Below are 22,173 nucleotides of genomic sequence, written 5' to 3'. Positions count from 1 at the left end.
TATAGGTGTTGCAGGGCAGTGATTGACTGGCCCTACCTGCCCCTAGTCTTCCTGCGCTGTCGGTGGCGACACCTCCTCCCTGCGGGGCTGATCCCTCCAGTGCACCGCTGTAGGTCTGCAGACCGGTCTCTCTATCTCTCTCTCCCTCTTTCTCTCTCTCTCTCACACACACAGAGACGGGCATTACAGCCGCTGCCGGACGGGAGTGTGTGGAGAGAAGTTTGAGGGAAAGAAAGCGAAAAGAGAGAAAGTTGGTGAGAAAGAGAGCAGCAGCAGCAGCGAGGAAGCTTCGGAGCAGGTGAGTTTTCCTGGTTGTCTTTGCTCTTGGTGAACTTTTCTCCAACCACCTGAGTGAACTCCAGTACTGTACGCTGCTCCTCTGAGTGTCTGCAGGTCTCTTTACTGGCTTTATAGCAACTTTATGTTATTACTGTAACTTGTGGCGCTGCTGAACTGTAGAGAGTTGTGATACAATAATTCTGTTTTTCATTTTTTGGTTATTGTATGGTTGAAATCTTACAGAGAAAATTCATGCTTTCACTCTGTTGGAGGAAAGTTCATGTGCTTCAGTTTAACGTGTGAACAGAAGGAAACTGAGAATGAACTTTTCTTTTGTTAAACAAGAGACGAGGACTCGGTATCATTTCTGATTTCATTTAGAGATATTTCCGTTTCGAACTTATTTTAATTAAAACTGCTGTTGTCACTGGTTCCAGAGTTTTGAGGTATTTCTACAGCGTACAGTATGTCTTGGTCTTTGTGCACCTCTGCTCTGTCGTCATTTAAATCCAATCAGCTTTCAGAGTTGGAGCTTCTGTCATGTTTGGGATCTCCCTCACACGTGGACTAAAAACCAGTCTCACTAGATTTCTAACGGGAATGATCTGTGTATTTTTAAGAAAAATCCATCCGGATCTTTCAAATCGAGATCCATTTTTGAGTGCTGTGTTGTTTTGAGGTCAGGAAGCCGGCAGATCTCGAGTTTGCCCCGTTTTACAGCGTGTGGTGGTTTCATTTTTAGTAAGCGTGCAACTCCCTTTGTGTTGGTTTACTGTTGAACCCCGGGTTTGAGCTTTTTTTTTTAATTTTTATAATTTTTGTCATTACTGGCTGATGCCTCACAGCAAGAAGGTTCTGGGTTCTAATCCATGGGCCGACTGGGCCTTTCTGTGTGGAGTTTGCATGTTCTCCCTGTGTCTGCGTGGGTTCTCTCCAGGTTCTCCAGCTTCCTCCCACCGTCCAAACACATGCTGGTTAGGTTCATTGGTGATTCTAAATTGGCTGTAGGTGTGAGTGTGAATGGTTGTCTGTCTCTCTGGCTGCGTTCAGACTGCAGACGGATCTGATTCAAATCTGATTCCTTCTCATATCGGATTTTTAGGGCTGACTGTTCACACTGCCTTTAGCAAGTGTCCAAATCGGATATGGTTCTGTTCAGACTGGGCCACATTCTTCACCGGTCTGATAGGTTGCTGTAGCAACGAGCGGAAGCGTCATTCAGCACGTGTATTTGTCAGACGTCATATAATTGCGACTACGACAAGCAAAACAACAACAAACAACACGATGGATGTACGTCACGTCAGTGTAAAGATTTATAAGGCATGCAGTTTCTTCCTCTGTCCAAGGAGAATTGTTTTCAAAGTCCTCCTCCATTGTGATAGCTGTAATATCACTGTCCGTGGCCGTAACGTGGCTCCTCCACAACGGAAATAGGCACGCGGTCTGGCGCATTGGTTCTGGCCTGGCGTCGCGTAAGTGACGTCACGGACAGTCAAAACCCATCTGAGTGTTGGGAGCTGTTCAGACTGAGACACATCTGTCCATATCCGATACGAATGCAATATGAAACTACCTCTGGATGTGGTTTGCAACCGTTTGGCAAAAATCGGATTTCATGTGATCTGTCACTGTTCAGACTTCAAAATCGAGATCCGATTCAAATCTGAATGGGCTAAAAATCGGATTTTGGCTGGCAGTCTGAACGCAGCCTCTGTGTTAGCCCTGAGATAGACTGGAGACCTGTCCAGGGTGGACCCCGCCTCTCGCCCAGTGACAGCTGGGATAGGCTCCAGCCCCCCCTGTGAACCTTCACGGGACAAGCGGTTACAGAAGATGAATGAATGAATGAATGAATGAATGTCATTAATGGCAATGGAAGCCGTTACATTTTGAAGCCAATGCAAGGATTTTTATGAACTGATATCTGATCATTCAAATGAAGACTGATTTTTTTATTTATTTTTTTAAACCCAGCCCTATAAGATGCACCCTGAAGTAGTAAAAAACTAAAATATAAACTAAAATCTTTTAACATATAAAGTGATTTTAAAAAGTTGTTTTTGTGTGAGTTAGAAAATGATATTTAGAGATTCCAAAAGTTGACTCAGAATAAAAATAAATTCAGAAAAGATGAACATTTTTAGTGTTTGATTATGTTAAGGCTACACAGCTGTTCAGTCCCAATCCCTTGAGTTCCCTTCACATTGTACGTGTGGAAATGTTCTTACTTTCACTATTAAACATAGTCCTGAGTTCTACTGTTGTTTTTCTTCCATTTGATTTCTCCAAACATTTAAGTGATTACCGATAACCATCAATCAGGATTTTATTCCAACCACATTTCTTCCTGAAAGACAGTGGTTCTCCACTATCCTTCCAGTTTTTAATAATGTGTTGGACAGTTCTTAACCCAGTTTTAGTAGTTTCTTCAATCTCCTTAGATGTTTTCTCTGCTTGATGCATGCCAATGATTTGACCCTTCTCAAATAGACTAACATCTTTTCCATGACCACAGGATGTGTCTTTAGACATGGTTGTTTAAGAAATGAGAAGCTACTCATTGCATCAGTTGGTGTTAAATAACTTGTTGTCAGCTGAAAGATAATCACCCATGCAGTAATTATCCAATAGGAGGCTCCTACCTATTTGCTTAGTTAAATCCAGGTGGTGACTTTTTTTTTTGTGGCCAGGAAGTGTAGTATAAATCGGTCAGCCAGATTGAGTGAAGTCATTAAATTTAGGTGAAAGACTGAGATTCTAAGAGTCTAAGATTAGGGTGAATGCTAAGTGGTATGTTTAGACAAGTAGCAGTTATGGTTGTGGTTGTGTGTAAGTCAATGGAAGGCCTACTCTGTGTATGTGTGTGTGTAGACCTCTGCTCTCTTTGACACCAGCAGGTCGCTCATGAATGGGCGACAGATTTCTGACACCATTGCACACATTCCTACCAAGATAAACAGCTCAGATGGTGCGTCTGTCGTTTTTTGGAGTTATGAACAGATATTGCATCTTTTTAAATCAAGATCCATTTCTGTTTTTGAAGCCAGAGTGCCATCTTGTTGTCTTGAGGTTGGAACCTTTCTGTTGAGGTTTCCACGCATAGCGGACGTGCAACAGCGGGTGGTGGTTTCATTATTAGTGCGCGTGCAATTCCTGCTCTTCCAAAGTCCAGGTTTGTGCTTTTTCTCTCATTTTCAGCATTCCTGGCTCCGGAAGACGCCACATTTTAGTGATTTGCAGATGACATCTCCAGTGACGTCAACGGGTTGTCGAAGCGCTAGTAGATAGTTTACATGAATAGGTGCACATCTGAATCCTCGTTCCCCAGACCTCAGGCTAGGTAAATTGTTTTATACCAATGGAAAGCTAGTGTTATACTTGTAGTGTCCGTGAGAATGTGAGTGAGTCTGAGTGATCTAAATTTTGTCATTGGATGCTACACATAATTATCTGTGCAAATATACGTCCACGTACCCTCCAATTTGTGGTACGCTACAAAGGCTCTGATGGTACATGTGTCCTCCGAGAGACTTGATAGTTTCATCTCAGATCTAGAGAATGAATAACCGACTAATAAACTTGAATATCTTTAAACATAGCTCTGTTTTGTGTTGCTTAACTTGAAGCTACAAAAAGCTACATGAGTCCCTCTCTACTGTTAATGTGGTGCTCTACTCGTCTACATTTGATTTCAGGCTAGCTAAGCTTCTGTTGCCTAGCTCGTTGCTGGTAATTAGCTTTCGGTCCGGACAAAAGTCCACGGTCAAACCTTTGTGAAGTGGACCCTTTATTTTTCCAGACAAGCAGATACTCCAGTGTCGGTTTTCAGGCGGCTAGCTTTTAGCAAAAAAGTTAGCTCTCGTGCACGTTTGCATCAACATCATAGTCAACTTAGCAGCTGTGAAAGAAATACCAAAGAGCCGTTGGCGCTGATACCGTTTAAAAAGGTCGTATCGGGACATTCTTAATGGGAGCAACTACATCTGTGTGGTGTCGTAGGAGGTTGTCCGTGTGCATGTCCACCAAGGAGTGTAATTTAGTCCTAAAGCTACAGTTGTGCTTAACAAACTGATTTTTGCACAATTATTCATACCCACGCTTGACGTATCGAGACAATGTTGACGTAATCTTCCTCCAAGAGTTCAGTGCCATCTGGGAATCTCCATGCTCCTGCATTGAGACGTCCATTCTCTTTGCATCTGCCTTAGTTGTTTTAGTTTTTCTTGGTTTTTGGCAGAATGCAACTGCTACTTGTTCCAAGGCCAGAGTGCAAAAATGTGGGGGCGCACAACCAGACGTAACGATATCGAAGCTCACGTACTTTGTATCTGAGGGAGTCCCTAAAAAAAGTGAACGGCTTTTTGAAAAGTTTAAAAGTACGAGCTTTTCCTTTGGAATTCAGAAGCGTAATTCATTTCTTTTGACCGGCTTGTCTGAGTATTTAGCCGAGTATCTGGTGGTACAGATTCCCATGGCCCTTGGGGGCTTAGTGTAGCTTTAATCAGCTCAAGGACCTGGCCTCTCACCCTGCTGCTAATACCAACTCCAACCTGAAGGGATAAGAGGATCCACGAGTCGTTCAGAGCCCAAGTGGTAGAACAGACCATGTGGGAGATTGTGTTAAATAATCTAATATAAATTAATTTGCAAGTTCATTGGGTATCTTAGTGTTATGAGAGAGCTGTTGCCACAAATTGTGTTTCCATTTTAAAGGCTGTGGTTTGACTTACTATTCAGTTGTATTGTTTTGTACTAAGACGTGTTTCTATTACTTTGGCGACCCCGGTCAGACAGTCAGACAGCCGGGCGCTCCATTTTGTTCTGTCAGTACATCTTTGACATTCATTAGGACCATCATTGTTGGGTTCTCTGCTTGAGATGCTCGTAATCGATCCACTGCTTATACATCAGTTGCTTCTGTGCAGCACTTTGACAAGAGGGACTGATTATGGCTACGCCTCTTTAGCATGTTTGTCTCTACTGTTTCCTTCCTCCTGGGTAAAAGTTATTTTAAGTCTCGGGCTAATTAATTGTATAGTCTTTGACAATAAGAGGACATGTAGATTTGGTTTTGTTTTACTTATCCGTCCTCAGTTGTATAATTGTGCAAAGGATATTTAATCTGATTTAATGTGTGAAACTATGACATATTTGATGTTTATCTTCTTATGACCCAGTTTTCTGTATTTTCTGCTGAACTAATGCTTCACAGTCTCTGATTAACTCTTATCTTGGCCTTCTCTCCATTCCCCATTCTAATTACAAACCAAACTAAAGGTGATCAAGCCTTTGTTGTGCTGGCCTCCACCCTGATGAATCAACTTGCTAAGAATAGTTGGACTGTTGACCCGCTGGACTGTTTTAGGCGACTTTTAAACAGTCTTTTCTTAGTCATCATTCTCAGTTTAACATGCTCGTGTTGTTTATTATGTTGGCACGCCAATAAATTTGCGTGAGTTGTGGATTTATGACACGTTTTGTTGCCTTACAGTATTTTTCTATGTTTTGTCCACATTTAGTCTAGTTTTTTCGCGGCATTTTATGTGAAGCACTTTGTAACTTCCTCTTTTATAAGTAGCCCAAGTCAAAGTTCTGAGCACCTTTACACCTTTACTGAATGTTAATCAGTGATAGTTGGTGAAGAATCTGGGAAAGCTTGTTAGTTGAGCAGTTTATGTGAAGCACTTTGTAACTTTCTCTTTTATAAGTGCTCCAAGTCAAAGTTCTGAGTATGATCTTTAAATTGAGTAGGCGGTTTACGTCAAGCTATAACCCTCTGGCTTTAACTATAAAAAGGTAAAACAAATGTCCAATGATTAAGAACTTTTGCTAATTTTTCCAGAATACCTGGAAACTTCCAAGATCTGGCAGATATTTACAATTTACTGTACATTATAAGAGTGTACTAACCTTCCTCGAAAGGCGCAAATGAAATTAGCGTAATGGCACCATATACATAAAGCACAATGTCTCAGCTTTCAGAAACTGCTGGAATATTTCCAATGGCGCAAATCCTGACGTAATTACGGTAATCCAAAGTGCGCTTGTGCAAATACCGACGACACTGTTCTACAAGAAGGTGAGTTCCCATCAACCATATTGGATGGGGATCAAAGTTTAAACCTTTATAGGGCACTCATTGAGATACTTGGAAATTCTAAATTTCAACCCTAGAGGGTTATTGCAGGACATAAGAAGACTTTTTCACATTTGTGACATTTTTCAAAATTTTCAAGATCAATGAATTTACCATATGTGTGTCAGGCCGGGACTCAATTCAGGACTCAGTCGCAGAGACGGTTCCACGAAAAAGCAGGTTTTATTAGTTACAAAAACACACTCTCAAAAGAGAGATCTTGAAAACAAAAATTAACAACGCAAGATCACTCCTAAAGGAGGCAAACAGCACTCAACGGTGGTAATTAACTTACTGAAAAACTCAAGGAATACTCAACAAAAAAAATCACTCCTGAGGAGGCAAAGAATCGATAAACAATCTCAATATATTTTCGTTACTGTGGCTGGGTTACACGAACAGACGTGTAGGGGAAGGGCAGACCATATATACACGAGGGTAATGGGAAAGAGGTGGAAATAATCAGGCATCAGGGAAGACAATCAGACCAGCAACACACGAGGAAGAGCAAGTGACCTGAAACGAGAGGAGAGTTACTTTTCAAAATAAAACAGGAAGTCACGAGACAACAGAAAGAAAACAAACACTGCGTTGTGACAATATGTATATATGTTCCTTGTCCTTAAGTGGGAAACAAATGTAAACATGTATTTAGACCATTAGAACATAAGAGCTGATTCAGGCACTTGTCAACTTTATCACATTAGGCCAACATCAACTTCTTCTTCATGGTACCTAATAAAGCAGTTATGCTCAGCGTTCATGCAGAGGTGGACCTTGCAGACCACATTAAATCTGAGGACGTTGCCTTCTAAACCAAATATAGTTCCTTGCCCCATAAAGGGTTAAAGCAGAATTAAACATGGTACAAGAAACTGTTTTGGCCTTGGCTCCGCTCATGCTCTACCCCTTTGACCTTTTCCAAATCAACTGGTAGGGAGGTGGAGTCAGTTGCTGCCAAGATGGCGATGGCCTCATCCTGCACGCTGAGCTTCTAAAGAGCATTTCAGTAAACCTGTGAAGTAAAGGAAGGTTCATCCGTCCTTATATATAGCAAGGGGTTTACACCAGTATAAGCTGAAATGTGTGTGTCTGTCAACTATAACAACTAGGCTAAAAAAAAAAAAAACAGACAGACAAGAAGCCAGAATGAGTGAGTTTATTGAGTCTGTCTTTAAATGTTGATATAAAGTCGCTCAGACTGAGAACATTAATGTAGTTTTCATTGTTTGATGTCAAATTGAAAACAAATAGTCCAGTGCTTTTCGTCTGGAGTTAATGAAAGTCAAGGTCAGACGTAACTGAATAACAGTTTTATATTTATTAAGGTATCTTTTTTTTTTTGATCATTCCAGGAACTCTTGTCGCTACTAGAGAAAAATCACTGTTAATATTTTTTTAAAAAGTCATTTTAAATAAATGCAGCGCTTTTCATCTCCGACTGTGACATTTGAAATTGGCTGTAAACACACATCTTAACACGTATTATTAAAGCCTGTAGAAAAATAACAAAAGCTTTCTGGCTTCCTGTAAAGGCAGAACAACGTGACCATTTTATTTTGCGGGTCAGTCAGTCTGATAAGCTGCAATCAATGCCAATCTCTCAGGATCTCTGCCTTGTGGATGGTTTGTCTTTTTCCCTTTCCTGCACACAAGAGCACCGACAAACAAACGCAGGCGCAAACCGAAATTAACCGATGACATGACATTGTGTCCCACGTTGTCTTATCAGCAACAGGAAATGTAGTTTCCTAACACAAGAGGCAGCTGTGTCTTGGGCAGCTTTTATACTGGCAGGAGACTTGTCTAACCACTGATTTCACCTTTGATTTTTAAATTGCAAAGTAGATTTTTCATTGCACTCAAGTGCATATTATCCAGCTCTTAGAAAGCACAAGGTTTTGACTTCTGAAGGAAGCACCGCGTCCTTTTTGACAGCAGTTCCAAGAAAAATCAAGTCATTGAGCATTCAAATCAGTAATTAAAAAACTTCCTTTACTGAATGTTAATTAGTGATATGTGGTGAAGAATCTGAGAAAGCTTATTAATTGAGCAGTTTTTCCGCTGTAGACTGCATTTGTAATGTGCCAATGCTTTTGCTACTGCTGCCAACGTATCAATATAAGTCCTGTTAAAATTGTGTGTGGGGTTCGCCCTCCGACAATTCTCGTTTTGAAAGGCACGGCTTCTATACGGCCTCTTTATTAGGTTTTGGTTGGTGTTGCATGCCTTTATTTTGAAGGAGTAGTTTTGCACTTTTATTTTGAAAATCCAACATACCCACTGAAGCTCGCTTTGGTTCCTGATGGGGCCTTTATGGAAAGTCCTGGCTCCAAAAATGAATGTTCGTCAGCTCTTTTTTTTTCATATTAGAAACTTTATTTTGAAAGTTTGTTGTACTTTAAAGTTACACTTGCATATCGTTAGCCTCATAGCATAATTGCCTAAGTCATATTTTAATGTTCTCTCTCTCTTGCGCGTGGAGAAGACAAAAGACTGTTGGGAAAATGTTTTGTGGACGGACGAGACCAAAGTAGAATTATTTGCTTTAAGTTAGAGGCGTTACGTTTGGAGATGAAACAACTGTTCTTGTTTGGGCCTGTTTTAGCTGCATCTGGTTCCAGGACGGCTTGTCATCACTGATGGACCAATGGAGTCTGAATTATACCAGTGGATTCTAAAAGCAGACATCAGGACATCTGTCCATGAGCTGAATGTGAAGAGAAACTGAGTCATGCAGCAAGACAACGAGCCCAAGAACACAAGTGGTTCTACAAAAGAACGGTTAAAGAAGAACAAGATGAATGTTTAGGAACGGCCAAGTCAAAGTCCTGACCTTAATCCAATAGAAATGTTGTGGAAGGAATTGAAGCAAGCAGTTCATGTGAGGAAACCCACCAACATCTCAGAACTGAAGTGGTTCTGTTCTGAGGAATGGGCTAAAATTCCTCCAAGCTGCTGTAGACCACTGATTAGCAGTTACCAGAAACATTTAGTTACAAGGAGGTCACAGCAGATACTGAAAACAAGTGCAAATTAAATGCACTCTTATAATATTTCAGTTTCATGTGTTCAGCTGGACTCATGTAAAACCACTACTTACCGGACGTGTGCATATGTAAGCTATGATTACATTACCAAGTGTGAAGTACCATTTCAATTTTCCAAAAGGACTTCTCCAAACCGAGCGCCTTTCACATGCACCCCTGCCCCGGGTTAATCTGCTCTGACCTACTCTGCGGGATTTAATGCCGAGGCACAACCTCGATGTTGCCCCGATCACCTTCACGTCTCGCCTGCTGATTTTTTTACACCGTTTCTAGTCCAAACATGAATGTGGTGATTGTGTTGCTTGCAGCGCGTCTGCAGTTTAATCACCTTGAAGGCTCCTCACTGGCTACTGTTTGGTCATGCCCTTGCTTGACTTTTTGTCAGCCTTGCAGGTGTGTCCCTTTTAAGATGCATTTTTTTATTTTATTTTAATAAATCACAGTCGAATCGAATTTCAGGCTTGATCTGACGCAGAGTGTAGCTGTTGCATAGGTGTTGTGGAACAAAGGCTAAGTCAGTAAAGGGAAGTTGTGTTTTAATTCTTTTCTTACAGTGAAAATCCACGGTGCTTCTCACACAGTGAGAGACACATATCTCTCTCTTTTTCTTTCTCTGGAATCCAGAAATGGAAAAAGATCTTTGATGATAATCTTCCCTTTTTACTGCAAGATGCCAGCAGAGGTGAAGTAACTACCCAGACAGATATTATGAGATTTCCTTCAGCTCCAGGGCAATGATCTGATGATATATGTCGTGGATTAGGAAGCCGCTTTGAAGGCAAGCCTTTTCCTCGTCGTGCACTATGGTTAAAAGGAATCCCTTTTATTTGAAGACGTTGAGTTTGGGTGGTCGTTTTTTCTTTTTTGTTGTGTTTTAATTAAATCAGGCAGATGTTTGAATGTTGCATAAATCTAATTAAAGTGGCGTCTCCTCACTTAAATAAGACCCCCTGTTGCAAATCAGAAACCACTTTTCTTTGGCTAAGAGTTGCAAGTGTTGGATTCATATTATCGATGCATGTTCATGTTGAAAACTATTTGCCTAGAAGAGGTTTTGCTCCATACGATTCATTGTGGGTCTGTGCAATTTTAATTTAGTCTGGGTAGATGCAATCTTTGTGGCTTCAAGGTGTGTCACGATAATTTACAACGGCTCTATCTGATTATTATTTTTGTTTTTTTGTACCGCATTCTTGTGCATAATTGCATTCATGCATGGTGTGCATCGGAGCAATATGGACAGAAATGCCCCCATATTACTCACATTATACTCCTATTTTTGAAATAGATGGAGGATCTGATATGAGAGCATGATAGAATTTCTTGTAATACTCTAATTTTAATCGTTGGCTATCTGAGCAGCTCACACAGTAGCTTTAACAAACCGGCCGCTCAACACGAGGATTACTCAGTGCACCTTTATCGAGTCATCCGCCTGTGTGATCTCATAATCTGATTTCATTTCCCGCCCAGCCTCGTTTTACAGCTCCTCGACGAGTGGAAGATCTGCCCCGTATTGTTCGGCAGTCTGCTCGGTAGCTCAGCGTAAAGCTTTCCATTTGATGTGTACACACGCAGAGGAGCTGTCTTATCGTGTCCGCGCTCAAGGATGTGGGAACCCGGTTTGTTTGGACTAGTGTCGAGATTTCTTGGCTTTGTCTGACGGCTGTACGGTATCACGGCGCTCTGAACTTCAGCCTGGCTTATCATATTCTACCGGTTGTGTGTGCGTGTGTTTGCTCAAGGTCATTAGAGTATAGGACCATAAAGATCACGCCTTAAATGTCCATGTCCTTAGCTTATATATATATTAGTAGAGAAAATAATACACCGATCAGCCACAACATTAAAACCACTGAGAGGAGAAGTGGATAACATTGACCATCTTGTGACAGTTCAGTGTTCTGCTGGGAAACTTCTGGACCTGGCATTCATTGGTGTGGATGTTACTTAGGGTGTATTCACACCTGCCTTGTTTAGTTCGATTAAAACGAACTCAAGTTCGTTTCCTTGCTTGGTTCGGACCTTTTTGACTGGTGTGAATACAATCACTCGAACTCTGGTGCGGACCAAACAAGCGGACCGAGACCCAGCTGAGGAGGTGGTCTCGGAGCGGTTCCTACCGAACCCTGGTGCGGTTCCTTTATGGTGTGAAAGCAGCCCGACCTCGATCCGACCCAAGTTGCAAAAATCTACCTTTTTGGATTTGACGAGCTCCCGTAGTTTTCGCGCATCTATCAAGAAGCGTCTGTGTGTCTGTCTGTCTGTGGCACGCATATGTCGCGAACCGTTGGCCCGATTGATTTGAAACTGGGCAGGTGTCTCGCTACGGGCACGAAGATGTGCACTGCTAAGTTTGACGTTGTTTGGATAAGAAATGTAAAATATATCGGTAAAATAGATTTTCTCCGCTCTAATATTTCCAGTTGCCTGATGACAGTTCTAAATTATTGCGCTGGCTCAAACGCTAGATGGTAACCATGGCAACGGAGACTCAACGTTATTTTACAGTTTACAGACAAAACATGAGTGATTTGATCATCTATCTATAAATCAAGAATTTCTTTTAACTTATTTGGTGAGTTTGTGTCTGTCTGTCTGTCTGTGGCACGCTGATTTGAAACTGGGCAGGTGTCTCGCTACGGGCACAAAGATGTGCACTGCTAATACAATTAAAACCACCAGTAAAAACATTACAATTAATGTCTTTGTGGGGAGGAGACATGGGTCACGACAATGGTCACAACTGAAAAATCTTCTTCAGCTCCCACTATGGAATACATACTTCCGACGGGCACTGCACTAGTTATGGGAAATGTAGGATAGCCCAGTGACACACACAACAGAGAGAGACACGTGAAGCAAACAAACGCAGGTAGGTTAGGTAGAGATGAGCCGTGGCTTAACCGAGCTCTGAGGAGACACGCTGCCTCCTAGATATCTGGGCAGATGTCCAGATATCTCAAATGCTGGAGAAAACACATAAAAATGCAGAAGTATATAAGATTTTTAGTAAACAAATGAGAGAGAGGGGATTCCAGCGCTCAGTTTATAAACCATATTGCTAGCATAATAACAAGTAGACCTACAGTACGCAAAGTCTCCATTGTAGCCTATTTACGTGGGACATTTGGCTTCCTTCTTTACCCCGCCTATACGTTTACCAGCCAATGGCTGAACGACCTTAGCACATGTGTTTTTGTTTATAAATTCTGGTCCGGTTGCAATTAATCACAGTGTGATAGCGAACCGCACTAAAAAAAAAAAAAGAAAAAAAAAATTGGTCCGGACCAAAGCAAGTGAACTAACGGACCTTCCTGGTGTGAATACGCCCTTAGACATGTAGCACCCACCTAGACCAGACCAGACACCCCCACCCCATAGCAATGACACTCCTTGATGGCAGCAGCCATCCCCAGCAGGATGCAGCCTGACACAGACACACACACAAAAACACTTTAGGAACAACTAAAAAAAAACATGAAGAACAGCACAAGGTGTTGACCTGGCCTCCAAATTCACTAGATCCCAAACTGATCAAGTATCTGTGGGATGATCCACAGAGGCCCCTCCCCTCAAAAGCCCCCCACTAACATTGCCAGATATATGTTGCCAGACACCACAGGACACCCTCAGAAGGCCCATGTCCATTCTCTGATGAGTCACCACAAAGGAGACCTACATAATATTAGGAAGGTGGTCATAATGTTATGCCTGATCGGTGTGTGTGTGTATAAAAGCATCACTTGGATACATGAATTTAAATCCAAAATAATGTGGCCCTCTTGCAGCCTAATGGTGCCTTCACACTAGCAGTTAGAGAGCGACAAGCTCCACTGCACTTTCAATTTGTTTATTTGCTGAAATTCCATTTCTTTCCACAAAATTATGACAAATGACAAAACCACTTGCAAGAATGTAGTGTTGATGGCTTTGTCTCGATTGCACTGTGAACACGAACCGAATCAAGGTTGAATGCAACCAACAATATGGCATCTACTGCTCCTTTGCGTCTTTTAATAATAAAATGATGTGCAAAAACATGCTCAGTTACATCTTAACTATTGTTAACTGTCCAATTACATACTATGCATATTCATGCACAGCTGGAGCTACTAACAGGACTTTTGCAGCACAGCCTGAACAATTAATTGACATTTTCTCTTTACATTTGTGATAACAGTCTATCTGAACATCTCGTACATTTATCTTCAAGAAGAAACGCTTTCTCAAAGGCTGCCTCAGCAATCCATTAAGTTCTGTAATTAGCTTTGAAATTCTCACAGCGGCTGAAGAACCCTCAGCTTATTCAAAAAATCGCCCCTGGTACTCTAGTGCTGTAGTAGTTCCACTTGTCTGTGCTCACTGTGTGATACTGAGCCTCTCCATCTCAGCAGCCGCATCACCAGAGCGCTGGGAATATAAACGCTGCTTTGTTCTCCCCTGCAGATTTTTTTTTTTTTTTTTTTTTAGTAGTCCAGCTTGGATCACACATATTCAGACCTATGACCCTCAAATGTAGATATCCCATGTGCACAGGCACAAACGCACTCCTCCCACTCCTTTCTCTTTCTTTTCTAATCCAGTAATTGAACCAGACTTACTTCAGTCTTTAATCAGCCTCCGTAGCCTCGGGCCGATGATTCAGCTCTTACTTTCCACCTTCTTCTTTTTTTTTCTAATTAGAGGTAAAAGGGAATCGGTAAACTCCAGATCCACACAGTTAACCTGCATAGAAAGGAAACACTTCTGCAGAATTACACCACATGCTGTTCTGCTGTTACACATATTTGGCAATTGAACTTTCTCACTAGCCAGCAGGTAGTTAGCTTAACTCGGACTTAGACTTTATTGATCCACAAGGGAAATTGCTTGGTCACAGTGGTGTGATGGTTAGCACTGATGCCTCACAGCAAGAAGGTTCTAGGTTTCGAATCCCTCTGCTGACTGGGAGGAGTTTGAATGTTGCAGGTACTCCAGCTTGGTAGGTTCATTGGTAAACACTACATAGGAACGATAAATGATAAGATGCAGTAATATGGGTGGAAAAACACTGACATGAATCCAACCAGTGGAGCTGCAAGTCGTATCCGCAGACTCTTTGTGTGTAGTGAACAATTTAAGGGAAATTAATTATGAATCATGGGGCACGTTTCAACCGATATAGAAATACAAATAGCTCTGCATGCGACTGGATAGTCCTACTGCCAAACAGAGCAACGTGCTCACATGGTGCATAAATCAGCGGTGTCAAACGTAGTGTGAAAATTACATAGAAGCCTTTCAATAAAAACAACTGGTGTTCCTAATCTGTCAGTAAGAAGAGTGGACAGAACACAACAATGAGACCCAGAATTAAACAGCAGACAGCAATGTGCCCTAAATTTTAAGGGCCGCACAGTGGCGAGGTGGTTAGCACTGATGCCTCACAGCAAGAAGGTCCCTGTGTCTGCGTGGGTTCTCTCCAGGTACTCCAGCTTCCTCCCACCGTCCAAAGACATGCTGGTTAGGTTCATTGGTGATTCTGAATTGGCCGTAGGTGTGAGTGTGAATGGTTGTCTGTCTCTCTGTGTTAGCCCTGAGATAGACTGGAGACCTGTCCAGGGTGTACCCCTGCCTCTCGCCCGATGACAGCTGGGATAGACTCCAGCAGACCCCGCGACCCTTAACAGGAATAACCGGGTATAGAAGATGAATGAATTGATTAATTATCCTAATTTACTTGTACTTCTTTGCGCAAAAACAAATTATTCATAGGTTATTGTGCCTTAATGTAATGGGTCCGGCCTGCTTGACATCAAGTTGGGCTGTATATGGCACCGGAACTAAAATGAGTTTGACGCCCATGGCATAAATAAAGCTACGGCCAAATGATCTGATTGATGTGGCAGATCATGGCTTTGTCTCAATTGCACTGTGAACACTTATGTTCTGTTGGGAACATAAGCAGTTCCCAACAGAACAAACCCAGATCAACTTTCCGCCACAGAAAAAAACATTGCTTCCATTATACTGAGGAGGAGCTCGGTATCATCAGAACCAACGAGCTTGTGGTGGACTAGCACTCATCCAGAGAGAAGATGTGAAGAGGGTAGACTCCCAAAATTTGGTCATAATTGTATGGAGTTCCTTCATGGCGGTCCCTGCGACCTTTGACCAACAAATTCTAATCAATTCATTGTTTTGCGTCTAGTTTAAAGACAGCTGAGAGAACGTGTTCTTGAAAATGGGAGCCCAAACACAAGTAGAGGTGGCACCGCTTGTCTCTTCTCGCTAAGTTCTGTGAAAGCGGTGCAATCCAGTGACCTAGTTTTACCCCAAAAAGCCAAAATGTCACCCTTTCACATTCATTCATTCCTTTTTTTTTTTTCTCCTCTTCCCGTCCCGCTCCGGCTTCCTCTGCCTCTCTCGGCCCTCGCTCTCCCTTAGTGTCCAGAAGAAAGGGGTGGTGCATTCCAAAAGCCTGGAGACCGTTCCCCTCTTTCAGCCAGTGGCCCGCAGAGTGACAGAGGAATTAGAATAAGAATAGCTGCCCATTCACCCCCAGTGCCCCAGTGACGAGCTGGAGAGAGCGAGGGAGGGGGGAAAGAGAGGGAGGAAAGAAATGAAGGGGGTCCCGCACACCCTCTCTCTGTGTCCCCATTGGCTGGTGGGGTTCCCTCTGTTTTTACATCGCCGCCGTCAGTTGCGCTTTCAAGTTTGTTTTACGCATTCTGGCGCACATACGCACCCACGCATGTGCATGCACGCGTAAATGTACACACTGGGCTCCGGGGCTTGCACACGTGTGCACCGGGACTTAGAAATCTGCACACTGTCAAACAAAATTGACCTACAGAGGACACAGAGCAGGCAGCTCTGACCACGCAGTGCAGACCAGACTGAGGAGACCCGAGGCTGTGTGAGTACTAAGCTGCTCTCAGAATCATGACCCTACCTTCAGTGTTTTCCCACGGGTTCACACATTTGTGCGGCGTCGGCTAAACTCTTTTCGTATCGGTGCGTTTTCTGTCTTCCGTGGTGGCGGTGGTGGTGATTCTCGATTAAAACGTGACCTTGCACGGCCACCATCCCTGTAGGGAGCTGTGGATAAAGTGTAAACCAATTTAACTTTGTAGCTGTTAAACTTTAACAGCAGCACGGGGGTTTTAACGGGGCAGCAGGTGGTTTTTTCAGTTCCCTTACGAATGCTTTGAGGCATAATTAATTCATTTAAATGTTAGTTGTCATGTATTTGAGCTGTTTTTCTACGTGGTTAAGTCAAACGTAGGCTGTATAGTATAAAGTTCTCGTTTTAAATTGTTCATTAGTCGCTTCAGGGGCTCTAGATTTAAAATAAAAGTGTGTATATATATATATACACACTTTTATTTTAAATCAAACTGCCAAAAATTTACAGACCTTTTTGTGAAACAATTGGAAAATCAGCATCTTGAAATCTTAAAATCGTCTGTATTTCTTTAAGTCAGTTGCACCTTCATTACTTTATCCACATGTCTCTGCTTCTACTTTTGTATTCTGCGTTTTTGCTTCGTCTGTGTGGACTCACTGGCCACACAGACAAGTAGCAAAAGAGCTCACTTCCAAAAGTTAAAAGTTCATGAAGCAGCACTTTAGAGCCGTGTTTCCAACTCAAAGTATCAAGAGCTTTTAGTGCCAAGGAACTTGTTTCAAAGAACTAAAAGGTTCCTTCAACCGCGCTCTAACGCCTACTGCCTAGAGGTTGTAAAATGCTGTTGTGCTCAACCTCAATTTAAATGTTCGGCGCTGCAGATTTCTTGTTTGAAAAGTCCTGGGAGCTTAATTGAGACACGGATTCCTAAATCTGCAAAGGTTCCTAGACCCTGGAGGGAAGGTCCTGTGATGGAAAAGTTGTGTTTTCTTAATTACATCAGTTATAGATAAACAAGTTAATATAATGAGTTGGAAATATTGAAGTTATAATGGAGTTTAAATTCAACTCAGTCTATATTCAAATCACAAACTTAATATAAACACAGAAACAACCTCCCTTTTTTTCTACAGAAATCCAAATCAATATATGCATTGCTTCCTTGGGACAGTCATGTACTGCCATCCAGTATTAGCATATTATCACCCCTCAAGTACTAATGTAATCTTCCACAGGCGGTTTTTCAGAACACTGGTTTATTCAGACTGTGGTCTAAAGTATTTGCATCTAAATTACAAAAAAGAAAGTCAGTTCCTTATTGTTATGTATGCAGTCACTGACTGTGTAAATCTTGTGGGGTCCCTCTGCAGTGCTTGTGCATCTCGAGTGTGGGCCTACCAAGCTGAGTGTGAGAAATGCATTCCAGCTGAGACCTGCTTTAAAATGCAAAGCAGAAGTGGAGAGTAATGTGTAAGCCTAATTTGAGAAATTCTGTAAAACGAAGACCTTTGAGTTGTCATCTGAAAGGCAACAAAGGAGTTTACCCTCTGACTTAAGTGGTTTATTTGGGCTGCAGGATCAAACCCGACATGCTTTCCTAAGGGAGTCTGCCTTTTCATTTACTCCGATTCTGCTGCGCTCCTGTAAACACTTTTATTTGTCTCAGAGGTTGTATTGGGTTAGTGTATTGGGCCTATTCAGTGAGCAGAACCCTATGCTTATGGAGTGTGAATGTAAAAGACATGTTTGCAGAACCTGGTGTCAGAACATGATTAAGACTCTTTCATGTAGGGGAAATCCCTTCAGCTACTTGTTATATTGTACAAACTGTACTAGAGGTTTTGCAAGACTTCAGATTTTTTAAAGTCAACTGGGGCGGCACAGTGGTGTGGTGGTTAGCACTGGTGCCTAACAGCAAGAAGGTTCTGGGTTTGAATCCATTGGCTGATTGGGGCCTTTCTGCTTGGAGGTTGCATGTTCTCCCTGTGTCTGCGTGGGTTCTCTCCAGGTACTCCGGCTTCCTCCCACTGTCCAAAGACTGGTGGTTAGGTGTGAGTCTCTTTGTGTTAGTCCAAAGACAGCAGGGATCGGTTCCAGCCCCCCAGCTGGTAATGCTAGTAATGCTTTGCAACAATGAAATCTGTATTCTTGACCTGAATACATATGCTGAGAACAGACACCTCATGTGCTACATACTGTGTGATGCAGATATGTATAGTCTGTATAAAAACATGCAGCACCTCAGCACCATCAATAGGATTTAATAGTACTCCACAGCGTGTTGGAAGATGGGATAGTGTTCAGCCTCCTTCTCTCTGTTACCACAGGACGTTTGATGAAGTTGTTAACTGACTGCTGTCCAGAGGATTTGGACCATTCCTCTGCTAGCGTTAGCATTAGCCTTTTCAGATGCATTGCAGTAGTACTTTAGTTGTATTTCAGGACTGACATGTCACCGTATTATGGGCTTCATCTTTAGTGAAGTATTTCCACACGCTTGATGAACTGCTGCTAGTTTGCTGCAACGACCCACTGGGCTCCTCACCTGTCTTCAAGGAGGCGTCCATGTTGTTGTTGTCATGTGATCAGTTACTGGTGACCCTGATTGGCTGGTAATCAACATTAAAAGATTGGTATTGGATTGGGGAACCCTAAGTCCTAATTTTTTAATTTTAACTTATCTCTATCTATCTATGTATCTATCTATCTATAAAACATCTTTGGGTGTTGTAGTAACATCAGCCATGCAAGCAGCTCTTTGGACCCAAAATAACTGGTATAACATTTACCTCAGCCAAACAAGACCTGTAAAATATTTCACCGTCTACCTTTACTACCTGACTATGGCAAACAGGGTAAAGGTTAAAGGACAGAATCTCTCCAAGTGACCTGGGAAATTTGCTGATGAACCTGGCCTCTCCTTTGTACTGGCACCACACTGGGATATTAAACTAAATGAAGCCTCTTTACATATAATTCTTTTGTCTTTGTTTGTTACAGCTGCAGAGACAGACTGGTGTCCATGCGTTCAGGCATCCCATCATGCTCATCAAGACCATGCATCTGAGCCTCCTCTTGCTGGGTGAGTAGAACTCATAAACTTTTTTGGTCTCATCCTGGGAGAAGCTGAAAAGGAGGTTTTAAATTTGGTTGCAATCTGTGGTTGATCGATTTTTGTGTGAAAGCAAACCACACCAAGCACTGGGTGTGTCAATATCAGATATTAGCAGGAATTCAAAAGTCAAGCAGCTAATTGTGATTAACATTTATTCCTCCTCACTGGTGCAGCAGCAGGGTATCAGGTTTCACTTTTGCTTTTGTTGACTCAAGGCCAAAGGAAATCCCCAAAGACTAACACCTTCGTTCTACATCATTAGGCTTAATCCATCATGTTTCATACATGCTAATCACTGCCTGCATGTGCTCTAGGCCCATGAGCTGTAAACACAGGTGTTTGTACTGTCAGGTTTGTCTGAGTTATGAGTAGGTTATTTATTCTCTGATTAGAAAAACAAGACCGTCGAAACAACCAACGTTTCAGCTCTGTGATTAGGTGATTAAGTGCATTCAATCTCTCATGGCTGCCTAAGAACACCACCTCCTGGGTTAAAGTCTCGTGCTTAACCTCCATTACCAAATGCACAGCCTTGTCTGCCTGCAAATTTGCAACTGCTTGTACATGCAATGGTCATTTTAGTAGGTGCACCTTGCTAGTACCGGGTTTTGAGCCCCTTTAGTCTTCAGAACTGCCTTAATCCTTCATGACATAGATTCAACAAAGTCCTGGAAACATTCCTCAGAGAGTTGGGTTCATATTGACACAATAGCATGGTGTCGTTGCTCCAGATTGGTTTATCAGTTTAGACTTTTGCTGCATTTCCTCCTTCTTTCTAGTGTGCACACTAGCTGCATCCTGTCAGCCTTCCAGCAGCAGAGCAGCTCCTCCACACAGCTCATGACGTCAAAGTCCAGGTTTATTAGGTCAGCCTGTAAGGATGTTGAAAACTCCTAAGAATCCGGCATATTTGTGGAATGTGTAGTAAACGGTGGGCTACTGTCAGCAGAGCTGGATCCGAGGCAGAATGGGCCCTCGCGGGGTTAATGAGCCCGTGTGACTGAGGGGCATTTCTGAACAGGGGCCACACACAGACATTTAACTGGGAGGATCTGTTTGGTCGCTGGTCACCAGCGTGTTTTCGTCCGATTCAATTCCTTCAGAAATACTTCAGCTACGAAACAAAAGGGTTCCTGGAATTTCCTCAATATTTGACCAATATTTGCACATGGATTTGTTTTTGTCCACCTCTTTTTTGTTCGTCTTTGTCTTTGAATCCAAGATGCTGCCACACATCAGCTTTCAGGCGTGACGGTGCTCTCAGAGTTGGAGCTCCTGTCAGGTTTTGGATCTCTCTCTCACACGTGGACTAGTATTGTTTTGAGGCTAGTCATGCAGAACCTGTCTTGTGAGATGCAGGAAATGGCGTGTGTGTTTGTGACTATGAATCAGCATCACATCTGTTAAACGATTATCGATATGAGTCACAAATCCCACATGAACATGGAGACCCATTACAGGTGTTGTGTTCACCTTTCCTTCCTTGCACACAGGTATCTGGGTCAGTCTGTGTTGATTATTAACTGAGAGAGCTCTGTACTCATGGGTGTTTATGGTTTATGCCAACATTGTGGAATCTGGAAACTACTGGATGCAAGGAAATTGTCCAGGAAAGCGTTGGTGTGGCGGACACTGTGAACCAGGATCTGCAGATTTATTCCACGCTAAAGCAAAGTAGCAGAGCGAGGGGCAGTGAGCGACACAAAGGAGTAGGCTCTCTCAAATTCCCAATAATAAATGCTGATGCCAGCATGTGCGCTAACGTCGTGCCTCACCAATTAACACCCCCTGCACAACAGCAGCTACGTGGGAACTATATACATTTACCTCAAAATCAAAATTTAAAGTAGCTAACACACAGTGGCGGGCCGTGTATTTTCCACCTAGGCCTTCAATGACCTCCAACCTTATTCAAAACAGTTCTTAATATGATTGTTATGACGCCACTGCTATAGAAACCATCAACATCATACGGACACGCAATAAAACACTGCGTTGCATCGTAGACGGGTATCTTCTCAGATGAATGACATTATTAAAACAAACTCACTCTCCAGAGCACTCTGTCTAAACTCACTTAGAACAATTCAAAAAACAGAAACATCAATGTTGCCACAATAAAATGGCAAAAATACACATAACATATGTAAATATAATTCATTTTACTCACCAGAACTTAAGAAACTATTTAGAGTTCTCCTCAGAGACTGTCAGCCAAGGGTAGCGCTCATAGTTGCTGACCTGAAAGTGGAGGCTGAGTCAGGCTAGCTAGCTCCGGGGTTGGCCTGCCTTTCCTCACAATATCCAGCTTTTCCTGGAAAGTCTGCCATGAAAATGGCTTTCTAAGAAGATCTGCAACTAAATCAATAGCCTCTCCTCCTTCCACCATCGTGGGGTCAAAAAATAGCAAATATCAAAACGTTAACAGGGACAATTGGCTTGTGCAATCAGAGGACCCAAAAACACTGACCCTACTGTAGGAACTTGAAATGTGATTGGTTAAAGGAACAGCATCATTACAATGTGTTTTAAGCTTCAGCTGCCTGCAGTTTTAATCGTGAAGGTCCAGGCAGATTTCTTTGACTCTGGCAACACACAGCTGAAATTTGATTGGATAAAAGCTCTAATGTGAAGTTACACTGCCAGAAGCACCTCAGCTGAGAGACAGACAAGCCATAAAATGAAAAGAATAGGCTAT

At 42.4% G+C, this 22,173-nt stretch overlaps 1 protein-coding gene across 1 annotated transcript in view; it reads left to right on the top strand.

The window, feature by feature from the left end:
• Window positions 1–22,173, top strand: part of lamb2l (laminin, beta 2-like) — a 64,767-nt gene continuing 42,594 nt past the window's right edge. Inside the window, exons 1-2 of the mRNA XM_084553536.1 lie at window positions 1–298; window positions 19,361–19,442. Of these exons, the coding sequence (XP_084409662.1) occupies window positions 19,403–19,442 (40 nt within the window). The 5' untranslated portion in view covers window positions 1–298; window positions 19,361–19,402. The remainder of the gene's footprint in view (window positions 299–19,360; window positions 19,443–22,173) is intronic.

The sequence above is a fragment of the Chelon labrosus genome (genome assembly GCF_963514085.1).
Source record: "Chelon labrosus genome assembly, chromosome: 10".
In the NCBI taxonomy this organism is placed as follows: Eukaryota; Metazoa; Chordata; class Actinopteri; order Mugiliformes; family Mugilidae; genus Chelon; species Chelon labrosus.
This window is presented reverse-complemented; position numbering and strand designations above follow the sequence as displayed.